This window comes from Lynx canadensis, chromosome B2 (assembly GCF_007474595.2).
Source record: "Lynx canadensis isolate LIC74 chromosome B2, mLynCan4.pri.v2, whole genome shotgun sequence".
NCBI classification, from domain to species: domain Eukaryota; kingdom Metazoa; phylum Chordata; class Mammalia; order Carnivora; family Felidae; genus Lynx; species Lynx canadensis.
The window spans coordinates 101,599,440-101,623,204 of NC_044307.1; the positions used below are offsets into that span (position 1 = coordinate 101,599,440).

The 23,765-nt window shown below is 46.4% G+C and overlaps 1 protein-coding gene across 1 annotated transcript in view; it reads left to right on the forward strand.

Moving 5' to 3' along the window:
- Positions 1-23,765, forward strand: part of CCN6 (cellular communication network factor 6) — a 27,720-nt gene continuing 3,955 nt past the window's right edge. The window contains exons 1-4 of the mRNA XM_030317100.1: positions 1-205; positions 1,167-1,255; positions 16,060-16,357; positions 20,710-20,952. Coding sequence (XP_030172960.1) covers positions 1-205; positions 1,167-1,255; positions 16,060-16,357; positions 20,710-20,952 — 835 coding nt within the window. The remainder of the gene's footprint in view (positions 206-1,166; positions 1,256-16,059; positions 16,358-20,709; positions 20,953-23,765) is intronic.

The following is a 23,765-nucleotide window of genomic DNA, read 5'->3' on the forward strand; positions in this document are numbered from 1 at the left end:
ATGTACTGGCTGAGTTTGGACATAGTTTCTGAGGCCGGGAAGGGCAGCGTCTGTGTGGCTGGCACGGGACATGGATGGTGTTCTAGCAGCCCGTGGCCAGAACTGAAGAGTTGCTTCCCACAGTCTGAAATGCTGACATGCGACTCACGCTTGGAAGTGTTTTGTGGGGAGCCTCATCAGCTGACAACCCTTGCTGGGGCTAAGAGTGAGCTCGGCTTTGTTCTGCCAGGTCTTAAGACAGATCTCGTGTGATTTGGCGATGGATTCAATTACATTACATGTGGATTTGGCTAAGTGATAGGTGAGTGTATATTTTTTTTATCGGTCTCTTGAAAAGTGATTATGGTTTTTCTGAGTTCAAGTGGAAGCTCTCATCACTGACCTCCAAGTAACGGATTGGCGAGATGAACTAACTCTCCATTTCCTTTGTGCAAGAAACCGACTGTAATGGAACTGATATTTACATCCCCCTCAAAATTCATATGTTGAAATCCTAACCCCCAATGTGAGGTATAGAAGGTGGGTCTTTGGGAAGTATTTAGGTCCTATTCATGAATAGGATTGCTTCCTTTATACAAGAGACCCCAGAGAGCTCTCCCCTCACCATAGGGGTGCTCAGTGAGAAGGCTATACTCTTATGAACCAGGAAGGTGTCCTCACCGGAACACAACCATGCTACCATGCTGATCCGGGGGCTCCCAGCCTCCACAACTGTGAGAAATAAATTTCTGTTGCTTATTAGCCACCCAGCCTTGGTATTCTGTTGTAGCAGCCTGAGCTAAGACGCTAATGCCCATAGTCCACGGAGGCTAGTTGCCTACTGTGGCAGGAGAGGGCTGTTTGTTAGTCCACTGTGTGTGTTTGCGTCTCTCCTAACCTGTCCGTTCCATTTGATTGTATTCCAACAGTTATACATTTTGACCGCCTATTATTAAAGCCAGCAATGCAAGAATACCCAAGAAAGTGGAATGTGTTACCAATGAAAATCTCACTGCTCTGGAAAAACTCAATGAAGGAAAGTTGTTTTAAAAAGCGTTGCTAAATTATATTTGATACTTCTCAAGAATCTAGAAGGATTCTTGAATCAAGATGCTATGGACGGTCTTTAAAATCTCATTTTGCTAAGGTAACCCAAATGCTACAACATAGAGGATATCTTATGTGAGCGGTTCGCCAAGCAAGGGGACAAGACAGCATTCTAACCGGCAAATCCATATTCAAAGACCATGCAGGCACTGGCCAAACAAAAGGACTGGTGAGTGAAAGCACATTTTAAAGATTCCTGTTAGAACACAATGTTTGCTGTATATATGTACCATTTGGGTGTGTGATCCCCCTTTTTGTCCGAATGCATTACCGCCCTCTACTGGTCAGGAGGAAGGGACGCCACCCATGGATCCCGTGGAAGCCCCACCCACTGTTTAGTTTCAGAGCATCTATTTTCACTTAGAACGTTCAGATTTCCGGTTAAAATGCTGGCTGAAAATGTAGCCGTGGTTCCGTCAATATAATGGCATTGTTTTACATCGACAGTATTTTCATGTATTTATAGAAGAACGTTTTATAATTGGGTGATGAACACCCTCACTCCACACCCCCCCACACACGATTTTATTGCCTTTTAATTACACTCGGTAATATTTTAAAATAGATGTTGATTTCAGAGGCAGTGGCTTTCCCAAAGTACAGCTTCTATTCTTTGGTGCCGCCATTCACAGTGACAATGCGAAATAAAAACGGTTCTGACTAACGAAAGGGTCCATCTTGCAATGAATGGGAACAATAACGTGCGTGCTAGCGAGAGCTCGCTCCTCGCACATCACAGGACTTTTTGCAGGGAGGGAAGAGCGTTCCTGAAGGGACGTAGGCGATGCGGCAGCCTCGGCGAGATGGCGGCGGGCTCCTCCCACCTCTGCGGCAGCGTCACAATCAATAATGCAGGGCTCTGCGGCAGAGCCGCGCCTTCTTCCTCCACGGCGCCCGCAGCGCTCGCGGGGAGGCTGCTGCGTTAGCCCACTGCGCCATCTAGAGTCCGTCCGTGCTCATTGCAGGTTGGCCCTGGAAGGTCAGACACTGCCATCTAGGTGGTGCGTGGGGCAACGCGTAGCCTTCGAGAGGGGATCGAATTTAAAAACGCAAAGAAAAAGCGAGCGTGCGGCTTATTAGTTTGCCTGCAAGGTGAATAATTTTAAGGCTAGAAATTCCAAGTGCCAATCGTGTAAACTTGAATAATGGCTAGCAAGCATCTGCCAGTCATTTTGGGGTACCAGGGCTATGCCGAGGAGTCTCATCAGTCTTCACTTTCACGTAACACAGCCTCGTAGGGAAAAATCCGTGTAAGCATACACCCAGTTAAATTTGAACTTCTGGTCAACCACGAACAACATTTTTTGTGTAAGTGTGTCCCATATACGGTTGAAATTTTTAAGCGGGCATCCTATTATTTTTATTAGCTAAATCTGACATCCCTATAGGGAAACAGATGATTGCAGTACAGGCCCAGGGGTGGTGCACAAAAGGTTTGAGGAACTTTGGGGTGCTGATTGGGATGGCTTCTCAGGGGAAAGTCACTTATGCAAGTGGTTCACCAGACCAGCAGACGGTAGGCAGGTTGGGCAGCATAAGAAAAGGCAAGAGGCTGGGGGTGTGGAGGGGAAAGCTCACAGCACAGCAGTTTTGTGCCCCTAGAGCACAGGGGTGAGGAGGGGACAGGCCCAACGGGAGCTTGCTGCAACACAGAGGGCCTCTACCGTGTTACCCAGGAGCTGGATTTCCTCCTGTATGCAAGGGGGAGTGAAAGAAAGGTTTCTCTTCTTCCTTTCTTCCCTTCCTTCCCTTCCTTTGATTTTCTTTTTAAGTAGTCTCTACACCCAGCATGGGGCCCAAACCCACAACCGCAAGATCAAGAGTCCCATGCTCCACCTACTCAGCCAGCCGAGCGCCCTGAAAGAAAGGTTTTGAGCAGGAGAGTCACATGGTCAAATTTGTTTTTAAGGAGGTAAATCTGGCACAGTATTGAGGATGAAACAGGGGGGTTAAGAAGCCCAGAAGAGGGGTTGGGGGAAGGCTGTCTAAGGTCAGTGAGCTAATAAGTAGAACTTGGATGTGAACTGGGGTCTTCTGGCTCTAAGTCCAGCCTGCCTGTCACCTGGCCAAGGGGCCTGCCCTTTCATTGGATTAGGATTCCCACCTGCAATCATTTTTAAGATCAGGAATGCCATACCACGTTGTGCATGCTGCTCTTCTCTGAAAGATGAGCTCCACCCACATTTGGAAATAGGGGAAAGAACCCCATCCTCGCCTTCTCTCCTCTCCTGCTTCTCATGTGGCGTCCGTCCTCGGTGCCTGCCTCCAATTAACTCAACCCTCTTTCCCACGCAAACCGGACTAACACGGCCAAGTGACAAAGAGAATTAGATCCCTCTGAGGTATTTGGTCTTGTTTTCCTTAGGCCACAGCGTCACTTTTTGACGCCCTGGGAACGAGGCGAGGGCACCTGCTTCTTTTCTAAAGACGCTGCTGTGAGCCCCCACGCAGATGGCAGGGCCAGGTGTTTTGTGGTTTTAGGGGCTGCTTGTTCTTGGATATGGTTCGCTAAAAGCTGGACGGGAGGGGGCCGATGACAGTGCCTTAGCATAGGGCAGCCACTCAGAGAACAGAATGCACAGGTGTTGGTAGACCAGGCTCATGCAGGTTAGTGGAGGAAGCAGTGAAAATACACCTGCTCTCTCAGGCTGTGCCACAAAAATCACGGCGCAATCTTGAGGCTGGAGCTTTGTAAAAAGATTGGGATACGTTTAAGATGAAGACATCAAAGGGGGCGCATGGGTGTCTCAGTTAAGCCTCCGAGTTGGGCTCAGGTCATGATCTCACGGTTTGCGGGTTCGAGCCCCACATTGGGCTCTGTGCTGTCAGCTCAGAGACTGCTTGGGATTCTTTTTCACCTTCTCTCCCTGCCCCTGCCTCACTTTTGCTTTCTCTTTCAAAACAAACGAACACACTTTAAAAAAAAAAAAAAAAAGAAGAAGAAGAAGAAGAGGGGCACCTGGGTGGCTCAGTCGGTTAAGCATTTGACTCTTGGTTTCAGCTCAGGGCAAGATCTCGCGGTTTGTGAGTTCAAGCCGCACGTGGGGCTGGCTGCTGTCAGCACAGAGCCTGCTTCGGATCCTCTGTCTCCCTCTCTCTCTGCCCCTCCCCAACTTGTGCCCTCTCAAAAACTAGTGAGCATTAAAAAAAAGATGAAGACATGTAGGAAAAAGGTAAGAAGTGCAATAATTAGTTAGAAAATGAGCATAAAAAGATGCAGTGAATACATGTATACAACATGATAGTCGTGCTTCGCTATGGTAGTAAGAGTGTGATTTTAAAAGGAGTCCTTTTAATGTTTATTTATTTTTGACACAGAGACAGAGCATGAACGGGGGAGGGGCAGGGAGAGAGGGAAACACAGAATCCAAAGCAGGCTCCAGGCTCTGAGCTGTCAGCACAGAGCCCAACGCCGGGCTCGAACTCACAGACCTCGAGATCATGACCTGAGCTGAAGTCGGACACTCAACCTACTGAGCCACCCAGGCGCCCCTTAAAAGGAGTCCTTTTAATTTTTTTTTTCAACGTTTTTTATTTATTTTTGGGACAGAGAGAGACAGAGCATGAACGGGGGAGGGGCAGAGTGAGAGGGAGACACAGAATCGGAAACAGGCTCCAGGCTCCGAGCCATCAGCCCGGAGCCTGACGCGGGGCTCGAACTCACGGACCGCGAGATCGTGACCTGGCTGAAGTCGGACGCTTAACCGACTGCGCCACCCAGGCGCCCCAAGGAGTCCTTTTAAATGACCAACAAATGTTCGTTGAACACCTGCCGTGTGCATGTCCTTCCGCACTGTTATGCCTGCGGTAGCAATCTGGCTGGAGAAATTACTGAATTATTAGCGATCGGGTTGCAGGCCCTGCTGGGAGAGGGCAGTGAACCAGAGGCGGTGGTGCAGAGGTCCCCAGCTTCCATTTTGGCTCTGAGGCCTGTGAATTTTCAGGGAAGAGAACCCAGTCAGGGAGCATAGCAATCTTGCGAGACTTAGAGGGTTTGTTGCAAGCATGACGGGACTCTACAAGTCATGTAGCGGAGTGTAGGAAACGTCCATTTTCTTCATTTTCTTCAAATTAAAATTAAACACTTATTAAATTAAATTAATTGATTAAACTTTAATTAAAATTAGAATTAAAATTAAAGCAGGCTCTGAACCACCCCCCCGCCCCGCCCTGCCCCCGCTCCGTCCCGTCTCCTCTCCATCTGGAAAGAAATTTATTCCGAGCTATCATTGGTGCGTTCTTTGCGGCCTCCAATACCAGCGCAGACACCATCAGAGGCTGAGAAACAAGCCAGGAGGCCTCGCTGGTGCCCAGGAAAGAGGCCAGGCCCCTGGTCTTCGCTTTCCGAGCTCCCCGCCCACACACCCGGATGCTCCGGGTCTGCGCGCGCACTGGAGGCTTTGCAGGCGCACAGACGTCTGCAGGACCCTGGCTGATTGCAGAGCCTGGATCTGCTTCCAGAAAGCACCGTTGAACACCGAGTCCCTCTGGGCTTTGAGGCTGTCACTGCTATGGCCTGAGCGGCCATGTGGCCTTGCTCATGGCCTCCTCAGAAGCCAAACAAAAGATGTACCCATCCTGCGGTGTTGCCTTGAGCATCAGGCGAGTCAGTGCGGACACAGCCCCCAGCACAATGAAGGGACTCCTGAGCCCTCCCTGTTAGCGGTTACATTCCATCTCGTTTCACCCGTGCGAACCCGGACCCTCCCTCGCAGCGCACTTTCAGCGTGTTCCTGTAACTAACAGGGTCTCCTTCCCACAACTGCCACGAGAGGGGAGAAAGGAAGAAGGTGTGGGTTTGGACCTTTGCCTGTCTGGGCGGCTGATCGTCCCACGGGAAGGGAATGTTCTAGCTGTGATGATGCTCCTGATAGCAGGATTTGGGGAATCTGGTGGGAAGGGCAAGTGGGCTGTGCTCTTAGCAGATGCAGGTCGTCACCATCAGAGATGAACATTTTGCCCGTGGAAAGAGCACTGGAGCCGGAGTCTTCCCCAGCTCTCCAGCCGGCTTCAGCTCTCAGCTCTCTAAGTGCCATTTCCTCAGAGATGTCCTCTCTGCTCCCTGGTCTCAATTAGCTCCTCCCTGTCATTCTTTCTTGGACTCTCTTGTTCTTTGTTATTAGCCTTTACTCAGTTTTTAGTTATGGATACTTTGTGTGTGTGTTTGGCGACTTCTCTCCCAGTAGATTATATATAGCTCTGGAGGGCAGGGATTAAGTGTGTTTTATTGACCAAGCACAATCACTTAACTTCAAGTTTTTACTATGTCAAATGAGGAAGGTTAATACTGCTTTTGCCTACCTCACTGAGCTGTGAAATTAATAAAGATAATAATGTGAAACTTCCTTGTAAATCATAAAACGTGATGCAAATATTAGCTCTGCTCAGCGCCACGTCCGTTTGAATGCACATCCCAAGCTTGTGCATCGGGCTCCTGGACGGATGAGCATTTTGTTAGATGAGATAATAAAGGAAAGTTCTCAGTACAGGATGCACCCCACGGTAGCTCTTATTGTCGGAAGTCGAAGAGGACAGCCCCAACCTCTAAAAATGTCATATTCCCTTAGTCCACCTGTAGTAGGCTTGAAACAGTTAACTAGATGCATGCCCACGGCTGGGGACATGTAAATGTGTGACAGTGAGTAACCGAGAACCAATCAATTCTCTACACTTCAGTGGGGGAGGGGGCTCAAAGTTAGTTATCAGCCAAGATGTTCCTTTCCTCCCAAGACGCAAGGATAGTGAGTAGGATGCCTTCCCTTGCCCTGTGCAGAGAGATTACAGAGGGAGGGAAGACATTTCCAGAAAGATGGCAGCTGCTTTCAGAATTTCACAGAGAGCGAATGGGAGGAGCATGCACAGATAGGGGCAGTGTCACATTCGGAACCGTGGGTGCTGGGGCAAGAGGGATGGAGTTGACCAGTACGCTGGTCCTCAGCCGGGGCTCCTTTGCTTTGGATGGACCAACTAGGAGATGAGAAAAAATCCATTCCGATGGCCAGTGTGGGACATGAATCACTGAGGCTGGGAACTCAAAGATCAAACAGTCTTAAGCCAGAAAGATAGAAGAAATAGATTGGACTGGACCAAAACAGACACATTTTCCTTCACTAGGTCTTTCTCAGGTTTAATCCTGTTTCTTAGGGAGGAAAGCTAAGGAATTGACATCACAACCACACTGGGTATTCCTTGCTGTTTGGTGCGATTATAATTATGGTTTAATTGACTACTTAGTAATCTGTGTGGAGTTTGTTTGCACCTTATGGAGTTCCTGGCTCTCTGAAGCCCCCAGATTCCCTGTTGTTGGCAGAGGTCCCAGATTTTACCCAGCCCCTTGGCACTAGGCTTTACTTACTGTGTCTTTGTTTTTCTTAATGTTTTTGATTTGGGAGAGGGGGAGAGGGGGAGAGGGGGAGAGGGGGAGAGGGGGAGAGGGGGAGAGGGGGAGAGGGGGAGAGGGGGAGGAGTAGAAAGGGAGACACAGAATCTGAAGCGGGCTCCAGGTTCTGAGCTGTCAGCACAGAGCCTGACAAGGGGCTCGAACCCACGAACCATGAGATCATGACCTGAGCTGAAGTCTGATGTTCAACCAACTGAGCCACTCAGCCACCCCAACAGTCTTTGTATAGCTGTGACTGCTTGAACGAAACAAAGGTGAGCAGAACACCTAGCAGAGGTCAGGTAACAGAAAAGATAGGATGTGTAAAGGGTCAAAGAGAACAGGGATAGGCCTTGGGATGGGGGCAGGATGGTGGGCCAGACATGGGGTCCACGAGAGGACAAAGCCCCAATGCAGAGGCAAATCAAGATGCATAAGCCAAGACCAAGGCTGAGAAGGTGGGATGAACAAAGGTCACACACAACTGAACACAGGAGGAGATGGGCTGGTGGCCGCACACACCACAGAGGTGAGATTTAGGAGGAGGAGGGGCACAGACCTGTCATAAAATTTTTTTCTTCAATCTTAATTTGTTCAGCGATTGCTAACAGCGTAATTGTTTTATCTTAGCCCAAAAAGATGGGGGTTAACTTGACTTCATCTGTCATGGGGCCGTGGCCCCAGAGAGGGCCTTCTCTCAGGCCGGATACTCTAGGTGCCCACCCATGTTCCATCTCCAGTCCTGAGCCAACTGGTGTGAGAAACGCGCCGGGATGAAGTTAAGTGTAGGGCACCGTGGGGGCGTCTGAGGGAAAATCAGGAGCCGTTGGGGGTGGGGGGGTGTTCAGGGAAGGCCTTTGGCACCCCGTTTTCGTTGTGAAGGGAGAACTCCAGAACAGGCTGTGGTTGGGGCTGGGGGAGCAGAGACCAGGCCAGCGCTCTGTGCTCCAGGGCCTGGGAGAGAGAGGGCCTGGGGCAGGGCAAGCCTAGGATGGAGAGGCTGAGGGTGAGGAAGGCGAATGTGTCCAGCTGTACCATTTAGCCCAAGGGGAGACTCTGATCTCTGGGAACTGGTGGAACAGCTACTCAAAGAAAAGTTACCACCCGACCTACCCTTCTTAGTCCCGGAGGAGAGCGCTCACACCCTCCTGACACTCCACGCCCACCCTCCCTCGGGAAGGTAAATAGGAGGAGAGTCTGCGAAAGAAAACAGGGTATTAAAGCAGCTCCGTGAGAGCTAAAGCCCAGCTGAGAGTGTGAGCACGAGGTCGGTGTCCCGCTGAGGAGACAGAGGGCAGCTTTGTGTGGGGCCCCAGCCGCCTCCTATCTCCCTGCTGCTGGTTCCTGGGGAACATGCGGGGGCTCCTGCTTTCCACACTCCTGGGCGCTGCTCTGGCACAGGTAAGCTCCCCCCTCCTCACCGCTTCCCCTCAGGAGTTTCAGATTTCTCCAGGTCAGAAATTAAAAAGGAAGAAGATGGGGGCGGGGGGGGGGGTAAATACCTTGTGGGAACACTTCATGCCAAACGGGGAGCCATTTTCCTCTCCAAATAAAAGTTGTGTTTAGTTTAGAAGCTTCGGGAAAGAAGTGGAAAACATTTCTTCCGTTCAGGTAACGGCACCGAATCCACTTTCGATATGTTTGAACAGCTCCCAGACTTGAATAGTGTATATTTTTTTGGGGGGGGGGTACGACACACACTGCGTGGTCCGGAGGCGGCCGCCGGGGTGAAGGAGCCCCTTCATCTGGGCTCCAGGCTGGGGCTCAACTTTCCGTGGCTGTATGCGAAAGGTGCAGAGAGCCACTGGAAAAAATGATTCTGACGACTTCCTTCAGCTAAGCCTGTCCTTGTTTGAAAGGAGCACTTGGGCTAAACGTTTATATTTTTAAAACGTTCTGTTACTTTGTCTCTTCTCAAGTCATGCGTTTCTCCCTTTTCATGAAAAGGAAGCGGTCCGTGAAGACTTGGGAATAGTTTCAAGCAACAGACCAAAGGGAAATTTAATTTGAGAGGAGCAAGTCGTTGCCTTGGGATTTTTTAATAAGAAGATGAAAACAGGGTGACTTGTGTATGTGGATTTATTTACATGGAGGAGGTTACTGCTTGCACAGAGGACAGAGCTTTCGAGGCCTTCCAGTGGTTGGGGAAACATGGACGTGTCTGGGAGTTAGTAGCCCAGTAGGGCGCTCAATTGTGTTTTAGGAAGCAGGAGATTGAAATTTGTTATATAGGATATGGAGATTTCAGACTGTAGAAGAATCCTAACAAGAATGCCACTGGTGTGGTTTGTCTCCACTGCTATATGGAGGGGCACATTTTCTCCAGGGGAGGTGAGACGGAGCTGTCTCCCGCTCCACCCTTCTTGAGAAAAGGCCCATTGTTGTTGTTGTGGATTGAACAGCACCTATCCCGACAGACAGAGAGGTGTCCAGGATAAAAAACAAAAACAAACACAAAGAGGTTAAGACACGGCAACAAGAAAGTATTATTTTGCTTAATTTTGTCATTATGAACTTTTGAGGAATAATACCTACTCCTTGTTGAATGTCTGCTACGTGCCGAGCACCGTGCTAGGTACTTTAGTCATTATCTTAATCCTCAAAATAACCTTAGACGTGGATTATTATTATTATGAATCCCATTTTACAGAGGAGGATTGAGGCTTAAAGATCAAATAAATGATAGTCACCTGAGATCACAGAGCTGTACCAAATCTCAGCGCTGGTGTAAAAACCCTTTGTTTCCGGTGCAACAGAAGAGCCTATATTGGTGTCCCAAAAGAGTTCTGTTCCATTTCTTCTCTGTCGCACCGAGTCTTGAAAGATGGTTTCACTGGAGATAGAACACCAGGTTGACAGTTGTTTCTTTTTGTTTTTCCTTTCAGCATTGGGTCTTATTCTCCGCCTCCCCCCACCTTCCTTTTTTTTTTTTTTAAAGGCTTATTTATTTTTTTTTTCCCAGAGAAGCTTTAAGGTCACAGCAAATTTGAGAGGAAGGTAAAGAGATTTCCTGTCTACCACTTGCACGGCCTCCCCGCTTATTAACATCCTCCACTAGAATGGTACCTTTGTTACAACTGATGAGCCTACATTGATAGATCAGTATTACCTAAAGCCCATAGTTTACCTTGGGGTTCACATTTGGTAGTGCCCATCCCAGGAGTTTGGACAAATGTACGAGGACACGTATCCGGCATCACAGGATCATGGAGTATTTTTGCTGCCTTAAAAATCCTCTGTGCTCCACCCCATCCCCCAATCCCTGGCAGCTAGTGATCTTTTTAGGGTCTCCGTAGTTTTGCCCTTTTCCAGAATATCCTATAGTTGGAATCATACAGTAAGTAGACTTTTCAGATTGGCTTCTTTCACTTAATAATATGGGTGTCTTTTCATGGGTTGATAGCTCATTTCTTTTTCGTACTGAATAATCCATTGTCCGGATCACAGTTTATCCAAGGCACCTACTGAAGAGTATCTTGGTGTCCTTTTGATGGGAAGTCAGAGCTCTCTCGTTGTTATTCTTGTATGTAATGTAATGCTTCTCTTTACAGAGTAAAGTACAGAGTAAAGTTATGCTTTTTCGAGTACACTTTCAAGATTTTCTCTTTATCCTTGGTTTTCAACAGTTACCTTGTGGCCTCAGAGATTGTATAGAAATGCTTCAAGACGGGAAAGCGAAGCAGGTGTCCCCAGGTGGGCAGTGTGGAGAGTAGGCATTTCCTTGAAAGGAAGCAACATGAGGAAAAGCATGGAGGAGGAAAGGGACCTGGTGAGGCTCGTAAGCAGTAAGGTGGAGGAGGAGAGTGCATTGAAAGCGAAGGCTGGAGAGGAAGGCATGAACCCGCACAGGCTTCAGATAGCATGCTCAGAATTTTGCACTCTATGCTGTAGCAGTAGGGAACCACTGGTGCCCTGTACAAGGAGGGGTAGTAGAATCAGACAGGTTTTCTAAACAGATCCCTCCAGCAGAAATATGGCAGATTCATTTGAGGAGTCATTATTGAGGGAGGAAGACTAGTTAGGAAGTTATTGCAATAGTACTCAGTAGCCACGCAGAAGGGGGTAGAGTGGCTACTTGTAGGAAGAGGAGGACAATTCGCATTAGGCACTGAACGGCTATGGGAAGTGTGGGAGACGACGACAAGGAGGATTCCCGGCATCCTGACTCCAAACGTTGGAGAAGCTATCCAGAAGGGGGAGGGGGGAGGGCAGAGACAATGAGTTTGGGGAATGAATTTTTCCCATGGGACATTCTAGTGGCACTGTCTCATAGGTAGTCAGCTGTATGGCTGTAGAGCTTGGTGGAGAACTCCTGGATGGAAATTTAGTTTCCAAGCTTGCACAGGGTGGAAATGGAAGGCAAGGGGGTAGAGGAGATTGCCAAGAGACTGTGTAGAGTGAGAAAAGACAGCAAGGTCACAGAACACCAGTTAGTCTAAGTGTAAGTCAGATTTGGGTTAATAGGAGTCTGCAGAGGAGAGTGAGAAAGTAGATTGAGAGGTAGGGGTAGACCTGGGAGGGTCTGGCATCATGAAAGCCAGGGGAGAGGAGAGGATTAAGAGTCAAACAGGGGGCACCTGGGTGGTTCAGTTGGTTAAGCATCCTTCCAACTTTCGATTTCGGCTCAGGTCACGATCTCCCAGTTCGTGGGATCGAGCTCCACATCTGGCTCTACACTGACTGCCCTCATGCTCTCTCTCCCCAAAATAAATGAAGCATAAAGAAAAAAAAAAAAGTCAAACACCTTAGAGAGGGGGCAAGAGGAAAACAGAGGGATTCCATGAACATGAGCCCAGCTGGGAGGCCAGTGAATCTGGCAGGAAGGCCCCGGCAACCATGGCTGAACCAAGGCAAAATTGAGAAGAAGACACTGTTTCTACTCCCTTCTCCACTTCTGTATTTCCAGTCCCCGCCACCACCTCCTCCAGAATCCCAGCACAGTTTATCCTCAAAATCTATCCTCACGTGGTCTCTTCAGCTTGAATTGTAGCTGAGAGGGTTGCTCTGGGGAATTCGTGTTACCAGTGATAAGCAAAAGGGCTGAGGTTGTAAGGGTGGAATTTCAAACTCATACTCTTAAATGTAGGATGTTTTGGGTTGGAAAGAGGTTTAGATTTCTGGATCAGTGCAAGTGCCTTCGGGCTATCAAATAAATTGAGGGTTAATTATAGAAATTACTTGCCAGGCACTGTGCTAGGTGCCAGTATTAATTACAATGAACCACAAAGTCCCTGAGGATGGGTAGCTTTAAGCGTGTGGAAAAGACAGACACTTACACAAATGGTTTCAATTCAAGAGCATGTAAAAGAGAGGGGGGTGGGGGGTGGGGAGAGATCGTAAGAAGTTTTCTGGAAAAGGCCATAGCTAAACAGAGCTGGATGAAGAGTGAGGGCCAGTGAAGAACGTTAGAGCCGGATGGAACAGCATCAGCTATTCAGGGAACGGCCGACACTTGAACTTGCCAGAACCTAACGGATGCTAGGAATGTGGGAGATTGAGGAGGGCCCTGAATGCTGTGCTTAGGAGCTTGGACTTTCCCAAGTCAGTCACTTTCGGGTGTGAGGGATGAAGGAGAGGAGCAGGTGAGGTCCATTTTCAGCTTCCTGGCTCGGGGAGCTCAGTGGTTGGCCCCACCATTCTCTAAAAAGGGAACTAGGTGAGGAGCAGTCTGTTGTGGGGAAGGAGAAAGGGAGATCCTCGTGGGACAGCAAAGTGGATATACCCAGGGGAAATTAATGAGGTGTAAGCTTAGGGGGAGAGGCCTTGGCTGGAGAGGAGAGACAGATGAAGATTAGGGGGTTTGTTTAGTATCAAAGCTGGCTTGTGGTGGGACCCGGACGAGGGAAGGAGCGAAGGTCACGGTTGAGAGCTCGGGCTCTGAAATCTGCCTGTCTAGTTTAAATCCCTCTTCTACTGCTTGATGTAGGACTTAGGACAGGTTAAACAATCTGAGCTTCAGTGGCCTCATTTATAAAATGGGGTGTATGGTTTCCTCCTGCTCCTGTAACCCGTTACCACTGATTTAGCGGCTTAAAACAACACAAATTTATTATTTTACACTTCTGGACATCTGTAGTGTGAAAATGGGTATTAGAGGGCTAAGATCAAGGGTCGGCAGGGCTCTTCCTTCTGGAGGGTCTAGGCGAGAGTCTGTTCTTTGCCTTTGGCAGCTTTTTTTTTCAATGTTTTTTTTTATTTTTTATTTTTGGGACAGAGAGAGACAGAGCATGAACGGGGGAGGGGCAGAGAGAGAGGGAGACACAGAATCGGAAACAGGCTCCAGGCTCCGAGCCATCAGCCCAGAGCCCGACGCGGGGCTCGAACTCACAGACCGCAAGATGGTGACCTGGTTGAAGTCGGACGCTCAACCGACTGCGCCACCCAGGCGCCCCTGCCTTTGGCAGCTTTTTAAAAAAGTTTAATTACTTATTTTGAGAGAGAGAAAGGGAGAGAGGGCAGGAGACAGAGACAGAATCCCAAGCAGGCCCCGAGCCATCAGTACAGAGTCCCTTACAGGGCTCAAATCCACGAGCTTTTGAGGTCATGACCTGAGCTGAAGTCAGACACTTAACCAACTGAGCCACCCAGGTGCCCCTGCTTTCTGCAGCTTCTTTTTCCTTTTTAATGTTTTTATTTATTTTTGAGAGAGAGAGAGAAAGAGCAAGCGGGCGGGAGAGGGGCAGAAAGAGGAAGACAGAGGGTCTGAAGCAAGCTCCAGGCTCTGAGCTGTCAGCACAGAGCCCGTCGCAAAGGCTTGAGCTCACGAGCCGTGAGGAGCCGTGAGATCATGACCTGAGCTGAATGTCGGCTCCACCAACTGAACCACCCGAGCACCCCCCCCGCTTTCTGCAGCTTTTAAAGGCTCCTGCACTCGTGGCTCATGACCGCCTTTCAGCTGTGACATCACGCCTGCCTCTGCTTCCATCCCATCTTCTCTGACATTCCTGCCTCTTTCCCATTGAAGGATACTTGTGGTTACATTGGGCCCACCTGGTTAATCGAGGATACTCTCATCTCAAGACCTTTACCTGCATCTGCGAAATCCCCTTTGCTGTGTAAGGTAGTATCTTAACAGGTTCTGGGGATTAGAACACAGGCATCTTTGAAGGAACACTTATTATGCCTACCACATGTGGCTAACAACTCCATACTCTTCCAATGAAGGCTAAATGATATTAGGTAAGGCGCTTGGCACAGAGGAGGTACCATGTTCTTTCATTCCATACACTTTATTACAGGGAATAAGACTGCAAAAAAGCTTGCCCTTTCAAGAAGCTCACATTCTTGATGCGTGACTCAGAAGATAAACAAGTAGAATACACAGGAATAAGACAGGTGGTAAGAAGGTCTGTGGGCTAAAAGGCTGGGGCAGGGTCTGTTTTACAAAGGGTGGACAAGAAGGGCCTCACTGATAAATTTGAGCACAGACCTAAGCAACTGAAAGAGTGAGCCACGAAGATACCTGCGGGAGGAACATGCTTGGAGTATTCAAAGAATGGGGAGGCCAGGTGGACATGATGTTGCAGGGCCTTCGAGGGTCATTTGGCTTTTACACCGAAATGTGAAGCCGTGAGGAAGCCACCTCTTATGAGCAAGGAGTGACATGAATTAAAGTATGATTGTAAAAAGATACACATATTTAATGTATACCATTTGATGAGCTCCAGGATAAGTATATACTCATTAAACCAAAACCACTACCAAAGCCCTAAACATATCCATTACCTCCCAGAGATTTCTCCTGCCCCTTCTATTATTGTTTGTGTGTGTGTGTGTGTGTGTGTGTGTGTGTGTGTGTGCAGTAAGAACATTTAACATAGGATCTACTCTCTTAGCAAATTTTAAGTATATGTATAATGCGGTAACTGTTAGCTATAGGCACTGTAGCTTATTTCATTTTAACCACTGTGCTGAGTGAAGAATCTGGAAGACAAAGGGGGAAGCAAGGAGATCCTTTAGGAGACCATTACAATCATCTAAAGTGAGAAATAATGGTAGCTTGGTGGTGATGGGGGGGTGCTATCTAATCATTTCTGATTAGAGTTGGGTACATTTTAAAGGCATAACCAACAGGATTTACTGATAGGATTGGATAGAAAATGGGAGAGAAGAGTCAAGAATGACCCGACCCCAAGGTATTCTGGAAAAGTGAAATTGGCCTGTGTTCAGCAGGGATGTGCACGGAAGGGTATCTTGGAAGGGAAATTGGGAGTTTGTTCTGGTCACACTGAGCTCGCTGTGCCTGTCAGATATCCAAGTGGAGACCCGGGGCAGTTCGCATCTGAGTTCCAAAGACAGGGCTGGTGGGAGACAGGCGATAGAGAGAGGGAGGAGCCTTCAGAGGTGTTCACCGCAGGGGGCTCCAATTAGAGAATGAGAAGGAGCAGCGAGGAGGGAGGAGGAAGAAGAACGAGTGATGTGTGGGCAGCTGAGTGAAGAAAGGTTTACGGAAAGAGGCATGGTGACAGTTCCCGATGGATATTGCGACGCTCCCCGCTGCAATCTCCCAATTCAGGGGAAGCCTTCGGTTTCTAGAAATCTCTGAAATGAGTTTGAGGCATGCTTTCTAATGGCACCTGTGTCATCCAATGAAGTTCTGCTGCAGGGCGCAGGGCGGCGGGCCGTCAGACACTCCGCCTGAAGGGAGGCCTGGAGAAGCGTCGGAGGTGCACCAGCGTAAACAGTTCTGTCACTGGCCCTGTCAATGCCCTCGCCAGAAGCCCAGCTGCCCTCCTGGAGTGAGCCTGCTGAGGGACGGCTGCGGATGCTGTAAAGTCTGTGCCAGACAAGCAGGGGACATGTGCAACGAGGCCGACCTCTGCGACCCGCACAAAGGGCTGTACTGTGACTACTCGGCAGACGGGCCTAGGTACGAGACTGGAGTGTGTGCGCGTAAGTGTCTTCTTCGGGACCTGCCGGGAGAGGTGGAGCCCAGACAGCATTCCCCCCTCCCTGTAACTGTTGATTGGAATAGTCAGCTTAGTTTGGCTAAGTTTGAGGTGGGTTTGGTTTTCACACACCGGTGGGACTGGCTTTGTCATATTGGACACCATGTGTTCAGAAACCTGTTCTTGTTAATTGCACTGACGTGATCGTGTAGTGATTCTCAGGTAATTGCCTTTAGTGATAAAAATAGGGGAAATTAGGTAAATAGAGCCTGACTTCTTAAAGTGCCACGAAATGACAGCTTTTGTCACTGTGGTCAAAAGCTCAGTCTGAATTCACCCTTTTCCGCAACTTAAAAATAATCTTGCTTGAAATGTAAGGATGTATATCCTGCTTTAATCTTAGCCTTTCCAAATGATCATCAAGTTACTGTACTTTTAAATGGAAGCAGATTTGTAAAAAGGAGGGTAGCGGGACCCCAAATCACAACCTGACCCTCAGATTTATGGATTTTAACTCTGGAGACTGATGGAGACCATCTAAACCTACACCTTGACAATAACTCAGGATCCTGATTTAGCGAGGATTAAAAACTAAGATTTCTAGGGCACCTGGGGGGCTTGGTTGGTTAAGCATCCGACTTCAGCTCAGGTCATTATCTCTTGGTCCGTGGGTTTGAGCCCCACATCAGTCTCTGTGTTGACAGCTCAGAACATGGAGCCTGCTTTGGATTCTGTGTTTCTCTTTCTCTCTGCCCTTATCCCACTCATGCTCTGTCTCTCAAAAATGAATAAACATTAAACAATTAAAAAAAACAAAAAAACCTAAGATTTCTAAGGGAAGAGAGATATCCATGTTAGCTTCACATTTTAGTCAGTCTACAGAAAAGACTGTGTGGGCAGGCAAATTACTATCCGGTTTTGTTGCGAGCCTGGAATACGAACACATCTTTGGAGTATGACTGAGTGTGTAGAGCCATTCAAGTTTGATGGCCTGATGCCCCTGTCAGCACTAAACTACATTGGTTAAGAATGCAGAAGGGGCGCCTGGGTGGCGCAGTCGGTTAAGCGTCCGACTTCAGCCAGGTCACGATCTCGCGGTCTGGGAGTTCGAGCCCCGCGTCGGGCTCTGGGCTGATGGCTCAGAGCCTGGAGCCTGTTTCTGATTCTGTGTCTCCCTCTCTCTCTGCCCCTCCCCCGTTCATGCTCTGTCTCTCTCTGTCCCAAAAATAAATAAACGTTGAAAAAAAAAAAAAGATTTAAAAAATAAAATAAAAAGAATGCAGGCACTGGGTTCAAATTCTGTACTTTATATGCTGAGCGACCTTGAGGTCACGTTGCTTAACCTCTCTGTGCCTCAGTTACGTCATATATACTTCCTCTTACAGAAGTGCTAGGAGGAACACATGAAATAATGACACAAAACCCAAAGCACCTAGCAGAATATCTGGCAGGCAGTAGACTCTTAGACATGTTAGCTATTATTTGTGGAAATTCAACAGACCTATCAGACTCTGGCATCAGGATCCTCCTTTCTCCCAAATGGTGCTGGGCAAATTATTTCATTACCCTAAAAAGCTCTTAGCGAACCGCCACTAATGAGCCAGGCACTGTGCCCAAAGAAAACAAGAAAAGATAGAGGCCCTGCCCTCACAGAGTCAAACCTTATTGTGTCAGAGCTTTCCACAAGTGATTTCACATAGAATGTGATGAGTATTTTAACAGAGCATAGCCATGAGGGTGGGGGTGGAGATGACCTGAAATGGGTCACAAACTATGGCCCAGGGGCCAAATCTGGCCCAGAGCCTGTTTTTGTAAGTCACATTTTATTGGAACACAGCCACACTATTCAGTTCCGTAGTCTGTGGCTGCTTTATGATAGCGGAGCCCAGTAGTTGTGACAAAAACCAATGGTCTATAAATGCTAAGATATTTACAGGACATTTGCCGATCCATGATACAGAACAATGATTTTTAAACTTTGCTCTGAGGACCCATTTAGTCTCAGAAATGAATGAATATCCAAAGAGCTTTTGTTTATGTGTTATCTCTATTGGTATTTAGATGGATTAGAAACTTAAAAATATTACTGATCCATTTAAAAATAGAAACCCCACTGCAACTTGATAGGAATAATATATTTATGAAAATATTTTATTTTCTAAAACAAAAAATTAGTGAGAAGAATGGAGCTGTTTTACACTTGTGTACCTCTCTAATGTCCAGCTGAACGGAAGATAGCTAGATTTCCCCATCTGCTTCTGTTTTCAATCTATTGCTGTATGTTATTTTTGTTGAAATATATGAAGGAAATCCAGTCTTACATAGGTAGGTCATTGGAAAAGACAGGAATACTTTAACAGGATTTTCAGATAATTGTGAATATTCTTTTTGATATTAAAACTTGAGAGGTGGTACTTTTATTTTATTTTTTTTTTTAAATTTTTTTTTTTCAACGTTTATTTATTTGTGGGACAGAGAGAGACAGAGCATGAACGGGGGAGGGGCAGAGAGAGAGGGAGACACAGAATCGGAAACGGGCTCCAGGCTCTGAGCCATCAGCCCAGAGCCCGACGCGGGGCTCGAACTCCCGGACCGCGAGATCGTGACCTGGCTGAAGTCGGACGCTCAACCGACTGCGCCACCCAGGCGCCCCGAGGTGGTACTTTTAAAAAAAATTTTTTTTTGATGTTTATTTATTTCTGAGACAGAGAGAGACAGAGCATGAACAGGGGAGGGGCAGAGAGAGAGAGAGAGAGAGAGAGAGAGAGAGGGAGACACAGAATCTGAAGCAGGCTCCAGGCTCTGAGCTGTCAGCACAGAGCCCGACGCGGGGCTCGAACTCACGGACTGTGAGACCATGACCTGAACTGAAGTCGGTTGCTCAACCGACTGAGCCGCCTAGGCGCCCCTAGAAGTGGTACTTTCTTGAAAATTAGCTGCATCATGGAATCTGAAACCCTATCAATGAACTTGGCAGAGTCTGTGACATCAAAATGCATTAGTCTATCCAAGACCTAGTTGGAATGGGTCTTTTACTCGTGTATAATTTTGTAATACCAGGCATTGGTTATTTGGAAAATACTAGTTTGGGAAAAGGTGATGTCGATGTTCCAAATATTGGTACACTTTATACAAGATTAAAAAAACACATTAACCAATACCAATCTAATCATAAAAGTCTGCATATTGGGTAGCTATAGAGATCTTGGTGGTGGATATAGATTCTCCAAACTTCTAATTTTTGCTTGAAAGCCTGAATTCTGTCATTGGCCAGAAAAGTGTTTCCCTTGAAGTGACACGCTCACCGTTGATTTTCAAGAAAATGTCTGCCAAATACCTGAGTAATCATGGTTTATCTGTCAGTCATCTCTTTAGGTGAAATCCTCACTAAAAAAGTGGTTTCGTTCAGCCCCAAACTCAAACAATAGAATAGGTGCTTCTCAAGACAATACAATATCTACAGAAATGCTCTCTGTAACACTGCCTACTCTGTCACACAGGATATTAAAATGACATATATTTGGTGATTAAGATCTAGTAAAATTGGTAATTTCTACTGTTATTAGGACATTATTGAGTAAAACTAGATTTTCTTTTTTTTTTTTCGAAAGCACATTTATGTACAAGTGCATTGGCAGGGAAAAACACAGTACTAGCCCGTACGGTTTGATTCACGCTAAGGCTCCAGCAGCAGTTTCAGCCATCATTGCTCTTACACCCTCAGTGCAAATACCAACACGGTGAAAAAAGTCAGGCACATCTCAGTGTTCTGAAAGGGTTTTGACCTTGCGGATTCTCTGAAAGGGCCTCAGGTACCGCCAAGAGGCGCGAGGGGTCACACTTTTGAGAACCGTTGATCCAGGTCAAGAATACCTCTCAGAGGAGTGATAGTTTCCTCCAATTCTCTTAACAACAACAAAATTAGTTGCTGTGCAGTACTGTAGTTAAACAAATTATGGTTTCTTCAGCCCTTCACGTATCCTCATTTCCTACAAACACATCCTTGCCTATTGTTGGACATCTGGGAAACCTCAGTCTTACCAGCCACCAATCCATCTCTCAGACTTACATTCAGTGTCTCAGTGCGATACTCCTACTGATCCTGGATAGGGCCTGTACTTGGTCAGATTCTGACCAAGATTCTGAAAGTGACTGACTGGAGCAGATCGCCTACAATATAATGGAAATGTCTCATTTCCACCTTTTACACATGTTCTGAGAAAGACCCAGATGGGGCCTGAGAAGCTGAGAACACTACTTCATAAAGGAGATAGCTATTACCCCTGTGATTCATAATGGGAGGTCTGGATTATCAGTGATGGCTTCTTTGGTGATTCTGCTCTTCTCTCTTTTCAGATCTTATAGCTGTGGGATGTGAGTTCAACAGGGTACATTATCATAACGGCCAAGTCTTTCAACCCAATCCCCTGTTCAGCTGTCTCTGTGTGAGTGGGGCCATTGGATGCACACCTCTGTTCATACCAAAGCCGGCTGACGGTCACTGCTCTGGGGCTAAAGGTAGAAAGAAGTCTGATCAATCAAACTGTGGCCTGGGACCGTTCCAACAACAGCTTTCAACAAGCTACAAAACAATGCCAGGTGCTTAAAGGCATATTTAGTTCTCATGTATGGCTTCCTGTGATCTTCTTTCATGTTTCTTTTATGTACCACAGGTACTCAGTAAGTACTTATGGCTTAGTGGTCAGTCTGAGAGTTAGGCTGGGTGTGCTATCTTACTCAGTCTCTGCCTCAGATAGGTAGTTTTCTAAGTATCCCTAAAGGAAACTTTATAATGTTTTAGATTTTTCCAGTAAAATATTCCAGTTTTTAAAAGCTCTGCTCAGGTCAGAAAAACTCTTCTATGCCCCTGGCTCATTCCACTCAACCTCTTCTAAGGAAAACTGACCAAATATTGTTCACATGCACCCTGAGAAACTTTTACTTGTATTGTTATATTATGGGCAAGACGTGTGACCCATCCAGTTCCAAAAATTTTCAAAGGCAACTCCTGTGTGTGACAAAAGCAGAAATGGAAGCCTGCTTATTAAAAACATTTGAGAATATGTTTTGAATTTGTAAATATTGTTTCTAAACATAGGAAACTGCTGACATACGATTATTCTTTCATTCGGTCTGAAAATGCAGCTCTACAGTTACCAACCTCTCTCTAAATAAACACACATACAGGTATTTTAAAGTAGGGTCCCCAGCTATGTATGTAGTCAGAAACCCGTAATGAGACTCTTTCTCACTCATCGTGAGCACTTGGCCATTTACAGTTAGTGTCCGTATATTCATAAATACTGCATACTGGTCTGCTTTAAGTTAACATCTTGTTTAAATGCCAGGGCATTTTGGGGACAGGAGTTTCAAAAACACCCACAAATGAAGCACAGATGAGGAAGGACTCAAAAGGGTCAGTATTCATGCCTGGTTATTATTCACAGCTCTGTGTTTTTACCCAGAAATCAAGAATGCCTTTTTATTGAAATTTGGAGCTTAGTAAATGAAAGGTGCCATGGAAATACAGGAGGAATATTTATATATGCTAAAAACTTCTAAGTTCAGTTACATTATGTGGATATTTAACAAAAGCAACTATAATCAAGCAATGAATTTTAGATATTTAAAAAACTAACTCTATGAAAGGAACATTCTCAGAGACTTCCATCATGCCAATTAATTTGAAAATAATTGAACAGGTTGTAGTGAATTTGCATTTACCATACTTGGTTATTTAGCTAACAGCACGACGCCACTAATGCTCTAAAACCTCTAAATTATAAGCCAAGCTGTTCTTTTTTGCAAAATGTCCGGGAACAGCTGATTTTCTGAACTGGATCTGAGGGGCTCCGTCTAAGTTCTTGGGCCTCACGCATGAACCTCGCCGGTGAGAAAATGCCCCAGGGCAGCAAGTTTCCACTAGAGCATCCTTTTGGATCAAGTTCAGTCGGTCTCATTTGCGGAAGGAGAGTAGTTGCAGAGGATCATTGGAACCTGGCTGGAGGGGGTCTTACATGGTCAGTCTCAGTGGCTCGTGCTTTGCTACAAAAAGTGAGAAATTCTGCCACTGTGCTCTCTGGTAATTGAGACCACAGGTCTAGATATGTTAGTGTATGTTCAGTCTAACGTCTCTCCTCTGCTTACCTGTGAAACTGTGGTTAGGGGCTCAAAGAGCAGTTTGGGTTTTAAAAGCAAACAGTGACCAATATACACGTTAAGGTGTATTTGGGCATACTTTACTCCAGATGGCCTACGGTTGGATTCTAGCTTTTGCTCGCTCACGATGAAGCATATGCAGTGACATAATGCCCCCATGCCATGCTTTTCTCACTGCTCACCAAATACTAAACTCTTACTTTAAAAGCTCTTCTAGTCTTCTTGCTTCTTAATGTTAACTTCCTGAACTGCAGCTCTTGGCTTAACTTTTTAAGGGGGTTATTGGTAATGTGATAATCTAACCTACCTTTATTTATTGCAGATGCGTGCCAGGCTTTTAATCTGCTTCCTGCATTGAGGTCTTTAAACTGTTGTCTACCTTCCAGGTATCTTCATGTTTCTGCTTCCTCTCCCTCAGTTCCTTGTGCAATTGCAACATCCTACCGTTAATAACACTGAAAGCAGTAAAGTATCATTTATTCGAAGACGGCACACACTTCAAAGTGACTGATATTTCCTGTCAAGAAGGTAGTTGCAGGGAGGGGGGCATCTTTTCAGAGTTTTATTTTTCCATTTTGAAGTAATATAGCCAGAATTTTGCTATATTCAACTGCAGACTCAAATCACAACCTTATTCCAAGTATCCGTTTTAGGATGCATATTAACCTTAAGGAAATGCTTTGAGACAACTAAAATGTAGTGTTTAAAATGAACCAATGGCCTGACTCATTCATGAGCAGAACAAGAAGCTCCCAGTGGATTTATAAGATGGAGGAATTATTATGCACTCATTATATTCTCATTATTCACCCCCCCTTCCCCTCCCTTCTGCTAAGCATCAATCAGTGGAGGGGCTCCATCTGTCCAGCAAATTACCCACCCGCCCATAGATCTATCTTTTCCTTTGCCATTTCTTTCTATAAGTGATTTGAAATGGCTGGCCAATGGAAAGAATACCATGGGCCTGATACCATAGGGAATGTAGCAATTAAGCTGAATGAACAGAATAGATTACACACTCACTATGACTTAGAATATGGTTATTTTGATTAGTTCAATGTAATGTAGAGAATTTTCTAAAAGACCACATTAAAACAAGTAGAGGAAAAATAACTGGCCTTAATAGTTTATTCTCAAACATAACCTTTGTATTTTAGATTTTAGCATGCCATGAAAGTTAACATTAAGACATCATTCTAATACCTTGAATTTCTTAATCCTACTAATGTCTATTTCATTTTTGAAAATAATAC